This window comes from Somniosus microcephalus, chromosome 13 (genome assembly GCF_052327205.1).
Source record: "Somniosus microcephalus isolate GS21.2 chromosome 13, FLI_Smic_1.0, whole genome shotgun sequence".
NCBI lineage: Eukaryota > Metazoa > Chordata > Chondrichthyes > Squaliformes > Somniosidae > Somniosus > Somniosus microcephalus.
In genome coordinates this window covers 166594158-166612962 of record NC_140999.1, presented here as the reverse complement: position 1 = coordinate 166612962, position 18805 = coordinate 166594158, and the positions used below count along the sequence as shown (strand labels likewise).

The window sequence follows — 18805 nt, the reverse complement described above, 5'->3', positions numbered from 1 at the left end:
AGGTGGTCTGCCCAAAGTGTGATGAAAACTCCCAAAGTGCTGAAATGCGGATGAAGCACTTAAGGTCTAAGGAACATAGAGAGTTGGTGGCGCTACAGCTGGCCGCCGAGAAAGGAGCTTCGAGAGTTTCAAAAAGGCAGAAAAGAAAAAGAAGAAGCCGGAGATAATAACTGTTTAAAATATTATTACTTCTACTACCTCAGTCCGAACACTACGAAAGGTGCTAAATTTGTAAAAAAAAATCCGGGGCCATTATCAAGACAGCCAGTGGGTTGTATAAGTCTGCACTGCTGGTTCAACAGGACGAAAGTACAAGCTGTTAAAAAGGCTATGGAGGAGTCACGTTTACCATGTGAACCGGCTACACCAAAAAGATGCTGTCTGGGACGAATTAATACCAGAGACTGAATTTATGAACTGTTCCCACAGAGACTGAACCTGTAAACTGTTTCCACTGAGAGTATGTTTGTAAACTGTTATATGACGTTGACTCCATCGAGAGTATATCTGTAAATTGTTATATGACGTTGACTCCATCGAGAGTATATCTGCAAACTGTTTATATAAAGTTGAAGATTGTATGTTTAACGGGATTCTGTAAGTAAAAAGCTAAAAAGGGAGGATTGTAGTGTATGTACCCGTTTACCTTTAAGGGAACTATAGAATGTAACCGTTCGCCTTTAAGAGCACTACTTTAGGTGTGGCACTATTTGTTGGCTCATGTATACTGTAATACCGATAGTGACCACACCAGTATATAAGGGTTGTGATACGTTAACTAGGGCAGAATCGCCTGAACCTCTGAATAGTAAAGACCTGTTTTGTTTGTTAATCTTGGAGTCTGTGTATTATTTACAATACAAACCACAGACTTTACAGTTTCGACCTGAAATGTTGACTCTATTTCTCTCTCCACGGATGTTGCCTGGCCTGCTGAGTTTTTCCAGCATTTTCTGTTGTTATTTTGAAGATAGTCATTCATTGGTTATTAAGCAACTGACAAGCATAGATTTAACCTCTTACTAGGTTAATAGCAGGTACGAGGAGCTCCTCACAAGCAGCACGGTGAGCATGCAACTCACTATAAAATGTAAGGACATTGCCACCCTTCTCCTGACCACAGCATCGATACACGGCATACCCCTTTGAATGGAAGTTCCACCAGTTGGATGTGCGGAGCTTTAGCAGCAGCACTCTGATGCACTGCGGACGGCATGTTGCATTGTGAGATATTTTTGCATTTGAATAAGAGGTTAAACTGAGGTCCCATCTGCCTGTTCTAGTCATTCAAATGGACATTAAAAGATCCCATGGCACTATATGAAAAGGGTGTTCTCGAAAACATGCCACCCTCAATAAACACCACCAAAATAAACTGATTTACTAGTCCTTCATCGCATGATTGCTTATGGGGCTTTGCTGGCATAAAATACTGCTGTATTTGCTTATCCAAGTTACTACACTTCAAAGGTGCTAAATAAGTGAAAATGATACAATTAATTGTTATTAATTTCTATAAGGAAATCCATTTTAAATTTGGTAATACAGTTTTCTGTGGTATGCTGCATCCCACTGAACATTTTGAAGGTCGGAATAATATTGGAAAAACATTGATCTGATTGGCTGAAAGTAGGCCTAATTGAGGCTTAATTTTTAGCATCAAAAAGCACACCACTGCTTCCGATTTCCTCCTTTGTGGTGCCAAGATCATGACTCTACCCAGATGAGTTTATTTGTCTGAGGTGTAGTGGTGGATATTTTTTGTTTAAACTTTGCATAGCTTTTTTTTTTAGAGTTGAGTTTCATCTTTCAGCCAGGTGTGACACCATCTGATTCATGAGATTCAATAGGAAGAAACAGCTGAAGAACTAAAAAAAAGCCTCTACCCTTACACCAAATGAGCCAACATAAGTCCCATACTAGAAACCGTGTCTGATGTTTCATATTATGAGTTACTGTATTGTAGCTGATGTATCTGAAGGTTTACAGAACTGTAATTAAAAATTAATGTTAAATTATTACTGTAGCACATTATCCAAAGAATTGTCAGTGCTTTTCTCTACACATGATGCTTAACCTTCAAAAATAGTGGAAGATTGGAGATATCCAGCATTTCCTATGACCTGCTATATAAATGTTATATAATGAAAACATTTGATAAATTCTCCCATGTCAGATTAGCATTGAGCATCATAGCATAGGACAGCAGAGAATGAGGCCATTTGGCCCATCAAGTCTGCATCCAACATCAAAAAAGGAGCGATATTCCTCTGTTCAAAATCAAGAGATCTTATTGCTCAGATTACATGTAATGTTTTTCCTTTTTATACAGGCAAGCTAACAAATGTGGCCTAAAGTGTTGACACTTGGCGTGTGTGAGGGGTGGGGGGGATTATCAGTATCATCTAAAGGCTAAAGTGTTACTGCCTTGCAAGACACTCCAGAGCATATTGTTCTGTATAAAAATAGAAATGCAGCATTTTCTTTTCACGTTTAGTTCACTGTTTCCACTTTCTTCTGGGATATTATGACAGCTCCTGCTTGGGTGTGGTCAGGCAGAAGTAGTATTTGTATTTATTTTGACAAATATTAGTACTCAGTACTGTATATATAAAAAACATTTTTTCCCCACTTTTTCCAGGTTTATTAGACCCATTGACCTTGAAGGCTACAAAGGATGGCTTTCCTCACAAATTATTGAGCCGAAGAATCAGAACAACATAGCTGCAGAGGAAGATATGACAAAGGATTTTGAGAAGCTGCTCAGACAGACTCCAAGTGATCCGGGAAAAAATGACCATTCAGCTACAACAGAGACCACAAAGGTCAACTGCAAACCACCCACAGATCAGCAAGCGGAGAAAATGGAGGATGCAAGTGTGTATTTTCAGACTAGCAAAGAAATAGAAGGGAAAGGTCACACTGCTCCTGATCAACCGACTGAGAACAGTCAAATAACAGAACCCCATGAAAATAGAACAGTTGGTGACACTGCAAATCTTTCTGCTACGACCACAGCAATGAAAGGGGAAAGCTGCACCTTATCTTTCTCTCAAGTTCTTCAGCTTGTGCAAAGTGGACAAGAAATCCCTGGCATTCAAAAACAGAACATTACGCCAACCAACGGTATGCCTGCTGTTTCACAAATAGCAAGGAAGCCCAAACCTTGGGAAAGTGTCTGATATTCAGTGATTAATTAAGATCAGGAAATGTCCTTAATTTATAACAAAGTTGTAGTCATTTATTGTAATTAAAATACAGGCATGAGTAGTTTGGCTCATTTAAGAGGCAGAATCGTGGGCTTCCAGCTGGAGTTTGAATCTTTGCCCTGGTGGGCATTTGAACTTGGCTACCAGATTTTCTCAGTTCTGCTGGATGCAAGGCTTGGGCCACAAAGGATTCCATTGTGAGGAAAGGACACATCCAGACATTCAATTACAGAGCTTGTATTCTTGATGATCGTAAGAGTTGCTGTTGATCCAGATTATTCTACCTTCCTGCTTGAAGAATAAGCATAGCAATAATGGGTATTGTAAGCTTGGGGTGGGAGAGAAGAGGAAAGCAGATGCTCTACAGCATGTATAATTAAAAAGGATTCACAATTATAAAATTGTATGCCATTACTGTATATTTAACTTTTTCCTCATTTTTGTAACATGTTGATCAATCACTGCTGCTTGTTTCATCTGTATGAGATAATCCTCAATTACTTTTGGTTTTGTTTCATAAACCATGTCTACACTCTTCCCAGAAACTCGAGGGTTAATTGTGTGCTTCATGTTTGAAGGGAGCATGGATGAGAGATGCCCCTACATGGTTGATTCCTGAGATGAGGGGGTTGACTTATGAGGAAAGGTTGAGCAGGCTGGGCCTATACTCATTGGAATTTAGAAGAATGAGGTGTGATCTTATTGAAACATGTAAGATACTGAGGGGGCTCGACAAGGTAGATGCAGAGAGGATGTTTCCCCTCGTGGGGAAATTAGAACTCGGGGGCATAGTTTCAGAATAAGGGGGCACCCTTTTAGAACTGAGGAGGAATTTCTTCTCCGAGGGTTGTAAATCTGGAATTCTCGGCCCCAGAGAGCCGTGGAGGCTGGGTCATTAAATACATTTAAGATGTAGACAGATTTTTGCAAGATAAGGGAGTGAAGGGTTATAGGGAGCAGGCAGGGAAGTGGCTTTGAGCCCAAGATCAGCCATGATCTTATTGACTGGCAGAGCAGGCTCGAGGGGCCAAGTGGCCTATTCCTGCTCCTATTTCTTATGTTCTTTGAACTGTGCTCCCTGTCGGCATGAAATTAGCCTAATGACTTGCTTTATATGCTTTTCAGTTAAGAGTGATTGCCCCAAAATACTCTGAGTTTAGTAATGGTTCCTCCCAGTATGATAAACTCGTCAAGTCTACATACCAAAATCCCTGAATTGTTTTTTCTGTGCTGTGTGCACCCAGAGTAACCTTAAGTACCAAAATGCCAGTTGTGTAGATGATGTCAGCCATGTGCAGATTTGGGGGGGGGGTTTCCCAAGGAAAAAATTGAGTTCTGAAAGAAAACTGGTTATGCCATCAATTCTTCCACATCCTGGGCTCTCTAGAAGGACTCGGATTTAGGAGAAAATCTCAAGAAACCACAGACTCATACAAGGCCATTCCGACTTACTAATTATAGACCATAGACAATTTATTTAATCTGAGTGAGGTAAATTAAGAACAAATAAAACTTGATAATCCAGCAAAACTGCAGGATATCAGTCTAATATTATAAACTACATTATTCAATCTTCATCATGACAGTTCCACAGCCTCAGCAATGCAGGAGCCATTGCTGTCTGAAGAGAAGTGCAGGAAGTGTAGATTTCAACCGTTGACTATATTTATCTTGCATCCACATCACTCTACCTTGGAACTATGAGACAAAGTTGTGGTTTGAAATCCAGACAAGGGGTATAGCTGTACTTAATGCAGAATTTTAAACATGGACCGAGCAGAGTCTTTCTGTGTAGTGATTAACTTGATTAAGTGAAGCATTGTAGTGTTGAAGAAAAGGTTCCTCACGCAGCCAAGATGCAGTGTAACGGACACCACAAGAACTAAGTGGTCAGGAGTGGAGATACTGCCATAGGGCAATGGCTTCCTGATGATGAAACTCCTGGTTGTATATATCTATAGTGCAGGAAGTACAACTAAGAATGATTCAAGAGTTGCTTCATCTTCCACCATCCCTCCCCCAAATGCATATGTCAGTGGTTTGGACAGAGCTGGGTATTTTTCCTCCTGTCACCATAATGTTGAACACAGAGGTGGAACAAAGATTATTTTACTCACAGTTACAATTAATTATTGGCATGAGGGAGGACTATTTAAATGAGTGCCGTCATTGGGCATGTAGGAGACAATTGTTAGGAAAAATACTTCACTGCAAACAGATTAATATTTAATCTAGACTTGATTTATATAAAAGCTTTAATTGGAGAATACACAATCACATTTATCATTTAACACAGTGCCAGAGACTAGTGCAAGGTACAGTATTAACTGTAAGCATAAATACACACCTTAATTTCTGTTCAATAAAAATAATGGTAAAAATAATTGGCTTTCAACAAGTCCAATGGATCCACTTAAACAATGTTTGCCTGGTTTAAAATTCTCATCTGGTAAATAAACAGGAACTCCATAGATAGCTGAAAACATGCTGGGTCTAATGGTTCAAGGATTAAATGGGTAATCCAATTTTTATTTTTCCCTGCAAAGAGTACATTTTCCCTAATTTCACTTTTTAAAAAGTATTTAAGATAGCATGCTCTTAATTGTCAACACTCGACAGAAAGAGCCAATTATAATCTGAAATGACACACAATACAGCCCGACATGTTTCAATCAACTCATTTTCATTTGTTTTAATAACAGAACAGTGTTGTATATTTGTACCGTTAAGAAAGATCATATGTTTAAACTCGTGTTGAAAACTGTTTTGGAATGTTTAGTTGTTATACTGACCCCAAAGCAAAGAACACATTTTTGTGTAAAAATAGAGAACACAATGCAACTAAAACAATAATATTCAAAGCAGTGCTTTTTAAAAAGTTACAGCAACTTAGTAATCAAACTTATTGCTAATGGATATTTATTCATATTAATTCCCTATTACAAGATATGCATTAAAAAAGATAAAGACAATCACCCACAAATCAATCATTTATCACCATAATCTATATAATTACTGCTTCTTCTGGTCCTTTAGACTCTGGCCTTCCCATAGATCTGGTATGCTCTTCTCCAAGTGCGCACATATACTTATTAAATTACAAGTTATACATTTCAATCTAGATTGAGTAACTGAATCCCTGTTTTAAACTGTTCGACACCTGTTGCTGAAGAGTTCTTCTATAACTGTCTCATCTGCAAGAGTTGATGTATCTCCAAGATCCTTCTCATTTCGGGCAATGTGCCTCAGAACGCGTCTCATAATTTTACCTTTAAGGCAAGAAATCAAAAGCTCAATACAACAGGTTTAAATGTATTTAATAATGGGTAGATATATTTATACCATATATACACCTTACCAGAACGGGTTTTGGGCAACCCAGGAGCATTCTGTATAAAATCAGGGGTGGCAATAGGTCCTATTTTTTCTCGAACTGCAATATTCAAAAATAAATTTGTTAATGAAAATTGACTTTCATTAAAGTGTAATTAATTTTGTACCAAACATGTTAGTCGCTTTCCTATTGCTGTTAACAATACTCCAAATATCTAGAAGTTTGATACTTTATACCTTATGCACAAATTTAATACTGTATGAAAATCAAAACTCCAAACATTTGTACAGCATGGGAGGTTTTATTAAACGATACTGTAGATTTTACTACGTGCATGTGAACTATCATTCAGTGCTTCACATGGCAAGCGGTGTTTGGGAAATATTTTAAACCTAAAACCCAACATAGACCTAAAACACAGTAACAGACAGAATATGGTGGCCCAGTGTGTGTTGGTATGCTAGTTTCTTGCACCATGGAATGGTAGGACATTAAATCATACCTGTGCGTACACAGACAGCAAGTGGTGGGCAATCACAATAAGCCACTGCATCAAGTGGCTGGTTACAAAATAGCATCGGTAAAGGTAAATGAGGCCTTCATCTGATGAGAATTTCCAAAACATGCAAACATAGTTAAAGTTACTTTGAACAAAACAGATTCTATATGGCGGCAGGTTAATTAGACTACATCTGCACTGTGCCGATAGTTAATGTGCAGTATAATGTTGCTTAAATTCATTGTTACTGGAAGAACATAGGGTTTCAAACTGGAATTCCTGGAACCTAGGGAGTTTGTAAGAGGATTTCAGGGGTTCGCAAAGTCAGATGTTTGTATTTTTCTGCATTTGCTGCAATGTTAGTAGTGATTTCCTTTTGGGCAGTTGATGTGCTTTTTCAGAAATTAGGGCTGTGGGTGCTTAGGAATATGCCAATATTTGCACACAAAAAAGGGTTGAAAACCACTGACCTTGAAAAGGTGAACATTCACCATTAATGCTGTATTACAGCTGCAGTGTAACGCCACTTAAGCTTTACACTGAATACTGAAGAACCCCCTGCTCTACTGCCTTTGAGTTTCAAACGACAGAACACAAGTGACTAACCCAGTAGATAATTTCCAACTTCAGAAATTTCACTGGCAGTGAGAGATTGCTGAGCAGAGTGCACTTAGATTTAAGTTTATATATGCAGCCCCCTGCTTTCCCAGATTCAAGCATGATGCATGCAGGTAAAATAGTCACTGCTGCCCACACCACTCTCAAATGCCCTGACCCTGCACTACTTGGGGCACTGCAGTTATTAACGATTGAAGACTGCAATATCCCATAAGTGCGACTCTTTAGAAACATTTAGACACAGCTCTGCTAACCAGCCTCTGACTGCCAATGAAAGTCCCTCAGTTGATAGGCTAGTCACCCTATCACTGTTCCATCATTCACTTAAATGTAGTCCCCAGCTGTTATTTTTAAAACTTTTCAGTTCATCAACATTTTGACATGTGTCAGAATGGTCCTGCAAACAAACATTCTCACACGGTGTTTGGTGATGTGCTAAGATCACTGTACTCCAGGTCAATTCAGGCACTGGCTTAATGAAAGAAAAGGTGTCTTTGAAAACGCTGGCAACTATATAAAGGAAGATGACACTCATCTTCCACCAGTTCCTTATCTGTATGCAAATGTTGAGACCTTGAAATTACACTGTGGATATTGGTGTACAAATGCTGAAATTGTTTATCTGAAATTCTTTTGTCTGCTATTTTAGCAGAATTGTAAACCTGTTCGTTTTAGATTATTACCCCATACCATCATTCTAAGGTCTGGGATTTTTGAAGCACATACACTTGAGAATTTCTTTTGTTGGGGGGGGGGGGGGGGGGGGAAGAAGGCAAGAGAAAGCTGGTATTTTTTTAAAACCATGTAACTAAAGAAATCAGAAAGCAATAAATCGTCTTCAATACAAAATGTATTACAGGTAGACTACCTTTTATCCGGAATTCCCAAAACCGAAACCCTCTAAAAACCGAAGGTTTTTTCGGTCAGCGTAAGTCGTGCGCACGACATGACCAGAGTGGCGCACGACTTACAGGCCTAGCCGGATAAGGGAATAGTGTAGCATTTTTCCGCACTTCTGAAAACCGAAATCTTTATCCGCACATCCGAAACCAGAAAACCTCTGAAAGCCGAAAGTGGAGCAAAGCATAACTTCTGAAAACCGAAATGCGCACGACCACGACCCCCGCCGACCCCGACCCCCGACCCCCCCGCCGAACCCCACCCAATTTCGGATAAGAGATAGTGTACCATCCTTTATCCACACATCCGAAACCAGAAAACCTCTGAAAGCCGAAAGTGGCGCAAAGCATGACCCGACGCTGCCGATGCTTGACCCACGCAGGTGTTATGCTGCTCTGTGTGATATTTGCTGCTCTCTTAGATATTTGCTGCTATTTGCTGCTCTCTTAGATATTTGCTGCTCTCTTAGATATTTGCTGGCTTTTAACAATTTGTGAAAATGCTAAAAAGAGCTGCAGATACCCCAATGGGTAACAGTGAGAAGCAGAGAAGGAAGCGTCGCTCATTATCGATATCGCAGAAAGTGGAGTTATTGCAGAAGCTTGATCGTGGTGTGTCTGTGCGACATCTTACTGAAGAATATGGTGTGGGAAGTACCACCGTATATGACTTAAACAAACAGAAAGACAAGTTGTTGAAATTTTACACTGACAGTGATGACCATAAACTAATGAAAATTAGGAAAACATTGCATAGGGCAAAAAATGAAGATCTTGACCGTGTGCTGATTGAGTGGATTCGACAACGCAGAGGTGAACGTGTGCCACTGACTGGTTTGATGGTCATGAAGCAAGCTAGAATATACCATGAAGAACTGAACATTGAAGTTGAGTGTGAATATTCAGAAGGTTGGCTGCATAAATTTAAGAAGCGTCATGGTATAAGATATCTGAAAATCTGTGGTGAAAAAGCTTCTGCTGATCATGAAGCAGCTGAAAATTACATAGATGAGTTTGCAAAAATAATATCGGATGAAAACCTCGGTCCTGAACAAATTTACAATGCTGATGAAACAGCTCTGTTCTGGCGCTACGTTCCTAGAAAAACATTTGTAAGAAGTCACACAACACCAGGTTATAGTCCAACAGCTTTATTTGAAATCACAAGCTTTCGGAGCGCTGCTCCTTCTTCAGGTGAAGTGGAGAAATGCATAAAGACACAGCTTATATAGTCAGAGAATCATGTCAGATGTTTACAGGTAACCTTTCCAACTGCCATTTATCGCACCTCGGCAGAGAGATAATCACAGCAGTCAAAGGTGTGAATGGTGTCCAAACAGGTCAGTCAGGAAAACATTACATCAAAGAACAATGAGGTGGCGTCACAAGGGGTCAAATATTGCAGATGCTGGGGTCTGTATGAAAAACAAAAAAAGACAAAAAACTTTCTTTTGGCTGGAAATCACAGCAGGTCCGGCCGCATCTGTGTAGAGAGAACAAGCCAATGTCAACTCGAGTCTGGATGACCCTGCATCAGGTGGGGTTACATGTAGCGTGACATGAACCCAAGATCTCGGTTGAGGCCGTCCTCATGAGTGCGGAACTTGGCTATCAGTTTCTGCTCGACGATTTTGCGTTGTCGTGTGTCTCGAAGGCCACCTTGGAGAATGCTTACCCGAAGATCGGAGGCTGAATGTCCTTGACTGCTGAAGTGTTCCCCGACTGGGAGGGAACACTCCTGCCTGGTGATTGTTGCGCGGTGTCCGTTCATCCGTTGTCGCAGTGTCTGCATGGTCTCGCCGATGTACCATGCTCCGGGGCATCCTTTCCTGCAACGTATGAGGTAGACAACGTTGGCCGAGTCACATGAGTATGTACCATGTACCTGGTGGGTGGTGTCGTCACGTGTGATGATGGTATCTGTGTTGATGATCTGGCATGTCTTGCAGAGGTTGCTGTGGCAGGGTTGTGTGGTGTCGTGGTCGCTGTTCTCCTGAAAGCTGGGTAATTTGCTACGAACGATGGTCTGTTTGAGGTTAGGCGGCTGTTTGAAAGCGAGTAGTGGAGGCGTGGGGATGGCCTTAGCGAGGTGTTCGTCGTCATCGATGACATGTTGAAGGCTGCGAAGAACATGGCGTAGTTTCTCCGCTCCGGGGAAGTACTGGACGACGAAGGGTACTCTGTTGGTTGTGTCCCGTGTTTGTCTTCTGAGGAGGTCTATGCGATTTTTCGCTGTGGCCCGTCGGAACTGTCGATCGACGAGTCGAGCGTCATATCCCATTCTTACAAGGGCGTCTTTCAGTGTCTGTAGGTGTCCATCGCGTTCCTCCTCGTCTGAGCAGATCCTGTGTATTCGCAGGGCTTGTCCATAGGGGATGGCTTCTTTAACGTGGTTAGGGTGGAAGCTGGAGAAGTGAAGCATCGTGAGGTTGTCCGTGGGCTTGCGGTAGAGTGAAGTGCTGAGGTGTCCGTCTTTGATGGAGATTCGTGTGTCCAGGAATGAGACTGATTCTGAGGAGTAGTCCATGGTGAGTTTGATGGTGGGATGGAACTTGTTGATGTTATCGTGTAGTCTTTTCAGTGATTCTTCGCCGTGGGTCCATAGGAAGAAAATGTCGTCGATGTATCTGGTGTATAGCGTTGGTTGGAGATCCTGTGCAGCGAAGAAGTCTTGCTCGAACTTGTGCATGAAGATGTTTGCGTATTGGGGTGCGAATTTGGTCCCCATGGCTGTTCCGTGTGTTTGGGTAAAGAACTGGTTGTCGAAGGTGAAGACATTGTGGTCAAGGATGAAGCGGATGAGTTGTAGGATGGCATCTGGAGATTGGCTGTTGTTGGTGTTGAGTACTGAGGCTGTCGCAGCGATGCCGTCATAGGTGAAGCCAATCTCCAGATGCCATCCTACAACCCCAGTCCAACTCCGGCATCTCCACACCATAGAAAAACATTAGCAACGGCTGATGAGAGTGCACCAGCAGGTTTTAAGGATGCTAAGGACAGGTTGACTGTTCTTGGGTGTGCCAATGCTGCAGGCACACACAAGTTAAAGTTGGTAGTGATTGGAAAAAGCCAACATCCGAGATGTTTGAAAGGTGTATGCAATTTACCTGTGCATTATTATGCGAGCAGGAAAGCATGGGTAACCAGAGGAGTATTTTCTCACTGGTTCAATAACCACTTCGTACCAGCGACACGAGCTCATTGCAGGCAAGTTGGACTGGAAGAAAACTGCTAAATTTTATTGTTCCTGGACAACTGCTCCGCACATCCCCCTCCTGAACTTCTTGTGAAAAGTTATGTTTTCGGCATTAACTTTCCCCCTAATGTGACATCTTTAATACAGCCTTGTGACCAAGGAATTTTACGCTCCATGAAGAGCAAGTATAAAGACGTTTTTTTGAACTCTATGCTTGATGCAATCAACAGAGGCGAAGGAATCCAAAGCTTCCTGAAAGAATTCAATGTTAAGGATGCCATTTATGCAGTTGCTAATGCTTGGAACGATGTTGACAAACCAACATTAAAAAATGCTTGGCACAGACTTTGGCCTTCAACGATGTTTCATGAAGATGGACCTGCAGATGACGAGTTTGAAGGATTTCCTGTCAGTCAGGAGAAGATGATGATATCAAACCTCCTCACTTACGCCAAAGGTTTATCATCCGAAAGTGTAAATACGTTAGAGGAAGCTGACATCGAAGAAGTGCTGAACATTGACAATGATGCACCTGTTGTGAATTCGTTGAGTGATGGGGAAATTGCTGAAATGGTGTTAAATAAAGACAAGCATGAGGACAGTAGTGATGATGATGATGACATTGTGAACACAGGTGACAAAATCCCCATAGACGATATGGTGACAATGTGTGATCAGTTAATTGCTGGCCTTGAAAAACGTGCATTTATCAGTGAGCAAGAGATTATGCAAGTTTACTCAATTAAAGAGAGACTGCTTAGACAGAAACCAATGTTAATGAGACAGATGACACTGGAAGAAGTCTTTAAAAAGGCCGTCTGTCGTAGTCGTACTTCATCACTTGAGAATTCTGTTCCTGGCCCATCTTCAGATGTCCAACTCCAACCTGATGACAATGATGACAACACTGATGTACCCTCTTCTCCAAGATCCTCAAGCCAGATGTAATGCTGCTTCATCACTTGAGAATCCTGTTCCATCTTCAGATGTCCAACTCCAACCTGATGACAATGATGACAACACTGATGTACCATCTTCTCCAAGATCCTCAAGCCAGATGTAATGTACCTTTATTGCATGTTTATGTACAGGTATTTAGCTTAGTTTGTACCTGTACATGTTTGAAGTTTTACTGAATGTTTTCCTTACAAATAAACTGTACTACAGTATTTATCCCTGTAACTACAGTATTTATAGTCGTTATTTTCGGATAAGGGATAGTGTATCCTTTATCCGCACTCCCGAAAACCGAATTACCTCTGAAAACCGAAGTGTTTTCGCGCACCTTCCGAAAACCGAAATTTTCCTAAAACCGAAACACGGCTGGTCCCGAGGTTTTCGGATAAAGGATAGTCTACCTGTATAGAGATTGTACCATTAGTTTTTTTTAATTTAACTGTTGAGCCCAACACTACAGTATTCTAGAAATTATCATTACCTTTATTTTTTAGTTCAGTGACTAGTGCTTTGGTAAATTCATGTCCATCCTTCAGGGTGACAAAGCAGTAGAGGCATTCTCCTTTCACGGGGTGGGGGTGACTAACAGCAGCAGCTTCTGCTACAGCAACATGTTCTATTAATGCAGACTCCACTTCAGCGGTGCTCAAAAGATGCCCTGAGAGTAATGTAAACAGTTAATACTTTCTTCACTAAGGTATAGTGTCACAAAGCAGCAATAATAATAATTTATGTTTTATATACAAAATTGAACATCCATAAAACATTCTTCTATTAGTATGAATCTATGATGGAAAATTGCTAATATACTGTTAACACAGTTAAATGGGGAAGTGACTAGGTATTTAAACTAGGACAGTGAGGGGGGGGGCTGAGAAATAGAAGTGGGTAATATTCATGCAGGAAATAATTTAGACCAGGGATATGGAGCAGAAGAATAACATCAAGTGGGCTAGTTATAAATGGGGAAATCTGAAGTAAAGGTAGGGGAGTAGGTTAGACAAAAAAATGGAAAACAGAATGGTGTATTAAAAAAAGCAAAAAAGGTTAAAATGTATGTATTGCAATGTGCAGAGTGTGAGAAATAAGCTGGGAGAACTGCAAACAATTAATTTACAAGAAGATCTAGACCTAAAACATTAACAGCAACCTGGTCAAAAATGGAAAATAAATATATCAGGATATAATATCTTTTCTATCCCTCCCAAATATAAGAAAGGAGGTGGAGTGGCAATATTAAGAAAGAAAAGACTTGCATTTATATAGCACCTTTCATGACCACCGGACAGCTCAAAGCGCTTTCCAGTCAATGAAGTACTTTTGAAGTGTAGTCACTGTTGTAATGTGGGATACACGGCAAGCAATTTGCGCTCAGCAAACTCTCACAAACAGCAATGTGATAATGACCAGACAATCTGTTTTAGTGATGTTGATTGAGGGATAAATATTGGCCAGGACACCAGGGATAACTCTCCTGCTCTTCTTCGAAATAGTGCTGTGGGATCTTTTACGTCCACCTGAGAAAGCAGACAGGGCCTCGGTTCAACATCTCATCTGAAAGACGGCACCTCCGACAGTGCACTGGAGTGTCAGCCTAGCTTTATGTGCTCAAGTCCCTGGAGTGGAACTTGAACCCACAACTTTCTGACTCAGAGGCGAGTGTGCTACCAACGGAGCCACAGCTGACACCATATTGATAAAAGGGAATACATGCTGTAGAGTGATTTGATGTAGATGAGAAAGGGGAACGGACAAAGTGAATATGGTTGAAACTCAAAGATAAAAGAAGGCTCGCTACACTAGCAGGGTGCATTACAGTTCTCTATCCAATCTAGTCTTGAATTTTGACACAAGGGAGGAAATGGAGGAGGAAATCTCAAGTCCGAATAGAGAGATGAGATAAAAAAAATTATAGTTGGGAGAGATTTTAATTATCTACTTATTGATTGAAGAAAGGAGGAGTAAATGGAGAAGATAGAATGGAATTCCTAAAATGTGTACAGGACTCCTTCCTCAAGCAGTATGTCAGTAGGCCTACGAGAACGGAAGCATTGCTAGAGCTGGTTACGAGTAATGAACTAGATCAGGTAAATGGAGTTTCCACCACACTTCCAGCAAAGTTACTGCAGTGAAGTAAGAGGAGCGCTGAAGAAATGATAGACCTATGTCAGCATTCAAGTTCGCAGGCAGTCTGCGGGTACATCTTTTAATGAGTTAATGTATCATTTCTGTAGCTTTTCTAATTTAGTGACACTATCACCAGAAATTTCCTTGGGGGTTCTCCCGATCTGCCACCATAGGTTCTGCCAAGATTGGTGGAAACTCCATTATGCAGCATGAAGAGGGTTTATACTGAAGTTATGGTGGCCGATCGGGAGAACCCCTGAGGAAATTTCCAGGAAATGTGTTTGGTTTTGGAAACACAGGCACAATGGGCTGAATGGCCTCCTTCTGTGCTGAAATTTCAATCATTATTTCAAAAGTGTGTTATGGTGTTTTCACAACAGTAGAGTCAGTGCAACGTCGTTTGGCTTTGCACTGGCACGACAGTTAGAGTAAATGCGTCCTTAATCTGGCATCAGGGCCTGATCTAATAACAAAACCAAATTGAGTGAGACTCCCTAGAGCAAGTAGTTCCACTTCACTTGTGTTAGTTCAGTTCTTCACACTTGATTTACACTCCAGATTTAGAGTTGATGAGAAGTAGTTATGTCTTTGCACCCATTTTGTGAATGTACCCTTAAGAGTATTTGCGATTCATAACACTAATAAGTGGAACTAGAAATCTTACCAGATACATTCAGCATGTCATCAATCCTTCCAGTGATCCAGTAATAACCATCTTTATCTCTCTTGCAACCTGTCAGTCAAGATTCAGGAACTTCAAAGTTAAGTTGTGCTTAAATTCAATATATCAGTAAAAATGTGAATCAGTATACAGACTGTACAAAAATATTGCTAACTAATCTGATTTTACAAAACAAATCACAAATTAGTAAAATGTACAAACATTCAAGGACAGTTTGGTTCACAGTCAAAGAAGGAAAGAACTTGCACCCATATAGAAATGTCATGACCTCAGGATATCCCAAAGCGCTTCACTGACAATGAAGTACCTTTGATGTATAATCACTATTGTAATGTAGGGAAACGTGGTAGCCAGTTTTCACACAACTAGATCCCACAAACAGCAGTGAGATAAATGACCAGATTTCTTAGTTATGTTAGTTGGAGGTTAAATATTGGCTTGGACACCACGTTTTCAAGGGGAGACTGGATAGGCACTTGAGGGAAATAAACTTGCAGGGCTACGGGGATAGAGCGGGGGAATGGGACTGACTGGATTGCTCTACAGAGAGCCGGCACGGACTCGATGGGCTGAATGGCCTCCTTCTGTCCGTTATGACTCTATGACTATGACTCCATGAGAACTTCCCTGCTTTTCTTTGAATAGTGCCATGGGAACTTTTATGTCCACCTGAGGGTAGACGGGGTCTCAGTTTAACATCGCATCCAATAGATGGCACCTCAGATCATGCAGCACTCCCTCAGTACTGCACTGAAGTGTCAGCCTGGATTATGTGCTGTAGTGGGGCTTGAACCCACGGCCTTCTAACTGATAGGCAGGAGTGCTATCACTGAACAAAGCCTGAACCCTAGGCCAAACTGCCAAAGCCACTTTAAGAAGCTTCTTCAGTGAATTTATTTAATCTATAATCCTAGTTACACATAGTTAGCTGTTTAGAACATGTGGCAATTGTTTCTAAAAAAACAAAATTCAAGACACAATTATATTTAAAGACAAAAGTGCATTCTAAACCTGAAAAGGTTCCTATGCATCTGACACAGAGCATTAGATGGCATTGCATAAATTAGATTTCCAAATTGCATTTACTAGCACTCAGTGAGTCCCCATCTGTGCAAGTAAATCAGTAACCCACAAGGGTCTGATACAAGAGTCTTTGGGCTACAATAGTGCTTCAGCATGAAAACCATAACAGTGTACAAACATTTGAATTGATATAAATTAATACAATTATTAAGGATTTGTTTGTGGCATGGTTGATATGCAAGTTTATAAATTATATATAATTGTGTGTGTCTGTCCAATTGGCCTGTGCTAATCACATAGAGCTGTCAGTCACATGGTTAGCACACCCCAATCAATCACTTACTAGAACAAACATAAAGTCATTACTTTTCCACACTAAAAATGTAACATTTAAATACATTGAAATTGACTAAGCATTTAAAAGTTGTAACAAAGTTGAATTAAATAAAAACAATTATGATGTCGTAACTGAAAATAAGTGCTCCATGAAGCACTTTTTAAGTGAAGCCACTGTTGTAATGAAGAAAGGCATAACTACCAGTTGGGGCGGAGGGAGGGAGGAATACTCAAGAGGTCAGAATCAGTGGAACGGAGAGTTCGGGGAGGGGTATTTTCAGTAATTTTAGACTATTGATAAACTCTAATTGTTATAGTATTAGATGCAAAGTTTACATTTGCACCCAAATTTACTTCAATTCACTCAAAACATTATGTAGGGATTTTAAACAAATATATATACAAAGCACGAAGAGTAATAGCCAAAATGGATACTGATGCAGTGATGTAGAGCACGTATATGCCATTTAGGTATGGATTGTGTTAAAAACAATTGCAAATCCCAATAAGATACATTGAAGGATCAACTTAACATTTCCTGCAGTTCAAGAGTCATTACATTAGGAAATCCATATCCGAACAGCCTAGTTTCTGGCCGAGCAACATGCCCTAATCCCCATACCCCTAAATGATCTTAAGCTTATATATATAAAACATGACTGGGGGCTTAGAAATAACTTACACCCGTCGCTAAAAATTGCATTTTTTTAAAAATACACTATTCAAATATTCATTACATGTTTGGTTTAAGCAACTCACCATCGCCTGTGACAAAATATCCAGGAAACTTTTTAAAATAGATGGTTTCAAACCGTTCATAGTTGCCATAAACTGTACGCATTATGGATGGCCAAGGCCTCTTGAATACCTATACGTAAATGGATTTAAAGAATAGGAGTAGTTTAAGTGAAGTAATATAGTCCATTACTAAGTGTAGAAATATTTAAAACAAAGCACTTTGGCATAAAACAATACAAGCCACACATAGAGAAGTTAAGCACACTAAGAATTTACGGGTCAAACTACACAACATATTAATTAACCTGCGTAGTTCAAGGTTCAAGGATTGCTGCAGTGTGTGAAATCAACTTCATGCTGTTAAATTTAAGTTTTGTTTTAATAAAGCAGCAATTATGTTGTGCAGTTATGACTGAAGTTACAATGATGACGAGAAGGTTTTTAAAAATACCGCTCTCAGGAACAGAAACAAACTGCAATCATTCTTAGATTCCACAGGAAGGTTGTGTGTTTGGGAGATGGGGAGAGAGAGAGAGAAACACACTGAAGTATAAATGCAACAGTTACTACCACAAGAGGAACAGAGTCCTGACCAATTTCAGAGACTAGCTGCTAATTACAATTACATTGGTGCTTCCATTTTAAAGTTACATTTCTCCCTTTTAAGATTTTGCTGTTATTCTGTCCAACCCACACACTCCACTTCCCCAGCTAACAGTGTGCATGCTGCTAATCCATGTTGCTCCAGTCGGCTACCAGGTGTGCACAACCTGCCCGTCAAAACATTCCCCACTGATTCTGCAGGGAACGCCTCCCTCTGATGGCAATGGCAAAAATCAGGAACACATCCTCTGTAGGTGTGAACCGTGTTCGACAACTCTGAAGTAGTGTGTTTGGCCACCGATTGATTAATTTAGAATTGAACCGAGTGCTGGATTATGGATCAGGAAAAGCAAGCCAAAAATGAAGGAAATTTGCCGGTAAACAAATGTTCTAAAAATGCATATGTGACATGAATGCCCCCTAATGGAGGTACTGGGAAGCAAAGCTTCGATATCAACTTGACACATTCAAAGCACCAATGATAGATAGACTTTGATTGCGTCCATTCTTACTTTTTTGGAAGACTGCCATAATTCTTTGAAATCCAAATTGAAATAATTTAATCCTTGAATATTTAAGGTCAA

General features: G+C 40.4%; 2 protein-coding genes across 4 annotated transcripts in view; one reads left to right on the top strand and one right to left on the bottom strand.

The window, feature by feature from the left end:
* The window catches only part of LOC147108759 (uncharacterized), a 47369-nt gene extending 43623 nt beyond the window's left edge, over nucleotides 1-3746 (top strand). For both annotated transcript variants that reach the window (XM_086005543.1, XM_086005544.1), the window contains exon 2: nucleotides 2642-3746. In XM_086005543.1, coding sequence (XP_085861669.1) covers nucleotides 2642-3182 — 541 coding nt within the window. In that variant the 3' untranslated portion in view covers nucleotides 3183-3746. The remainder of the gene's footprint in view (nucleotides 1-2641) is intronic.
* Nucleotides 3747-5446: 1700 nt separating this feature from the next.
* The window catches only part of acss2 (acyl-CoA synthetase short chain family member 2), a 98907-nt gene continuing 85548 nt past the window's right edge, over nucleotides 5447-18805 (bottom strand). For both annotated transcript variants that reach the window (XM_086005540.1, XM_086005542.1), the window contains 5 exons: nucleotides 17640-17748; nucleotides 15504-15572; nucleotides 13194-13370; nucleotides 6568-6642; nucleotides 5447-6478 (listed from right to left, as the gene is read on the bottom strand). In XM_086005540.1, coding sequence (XP_085861666.1) covers nucleotides 6354-6478; nucleotides 6568-6642; nucleotides 13194-13370; nucleotides 15504-15572; nucleotides 17640-17748 — 555 coding nt within the window. In that variant the 3' untranslated portion in view covers nucleotides 5447-6353. The remainder of the gene's footprint in view (nucleotides 6479-6567; nucleotides 6643-13193; nucleotides 13371-15503; nucleotides 15573-17639; nucleotides 17749-18805) is intronic.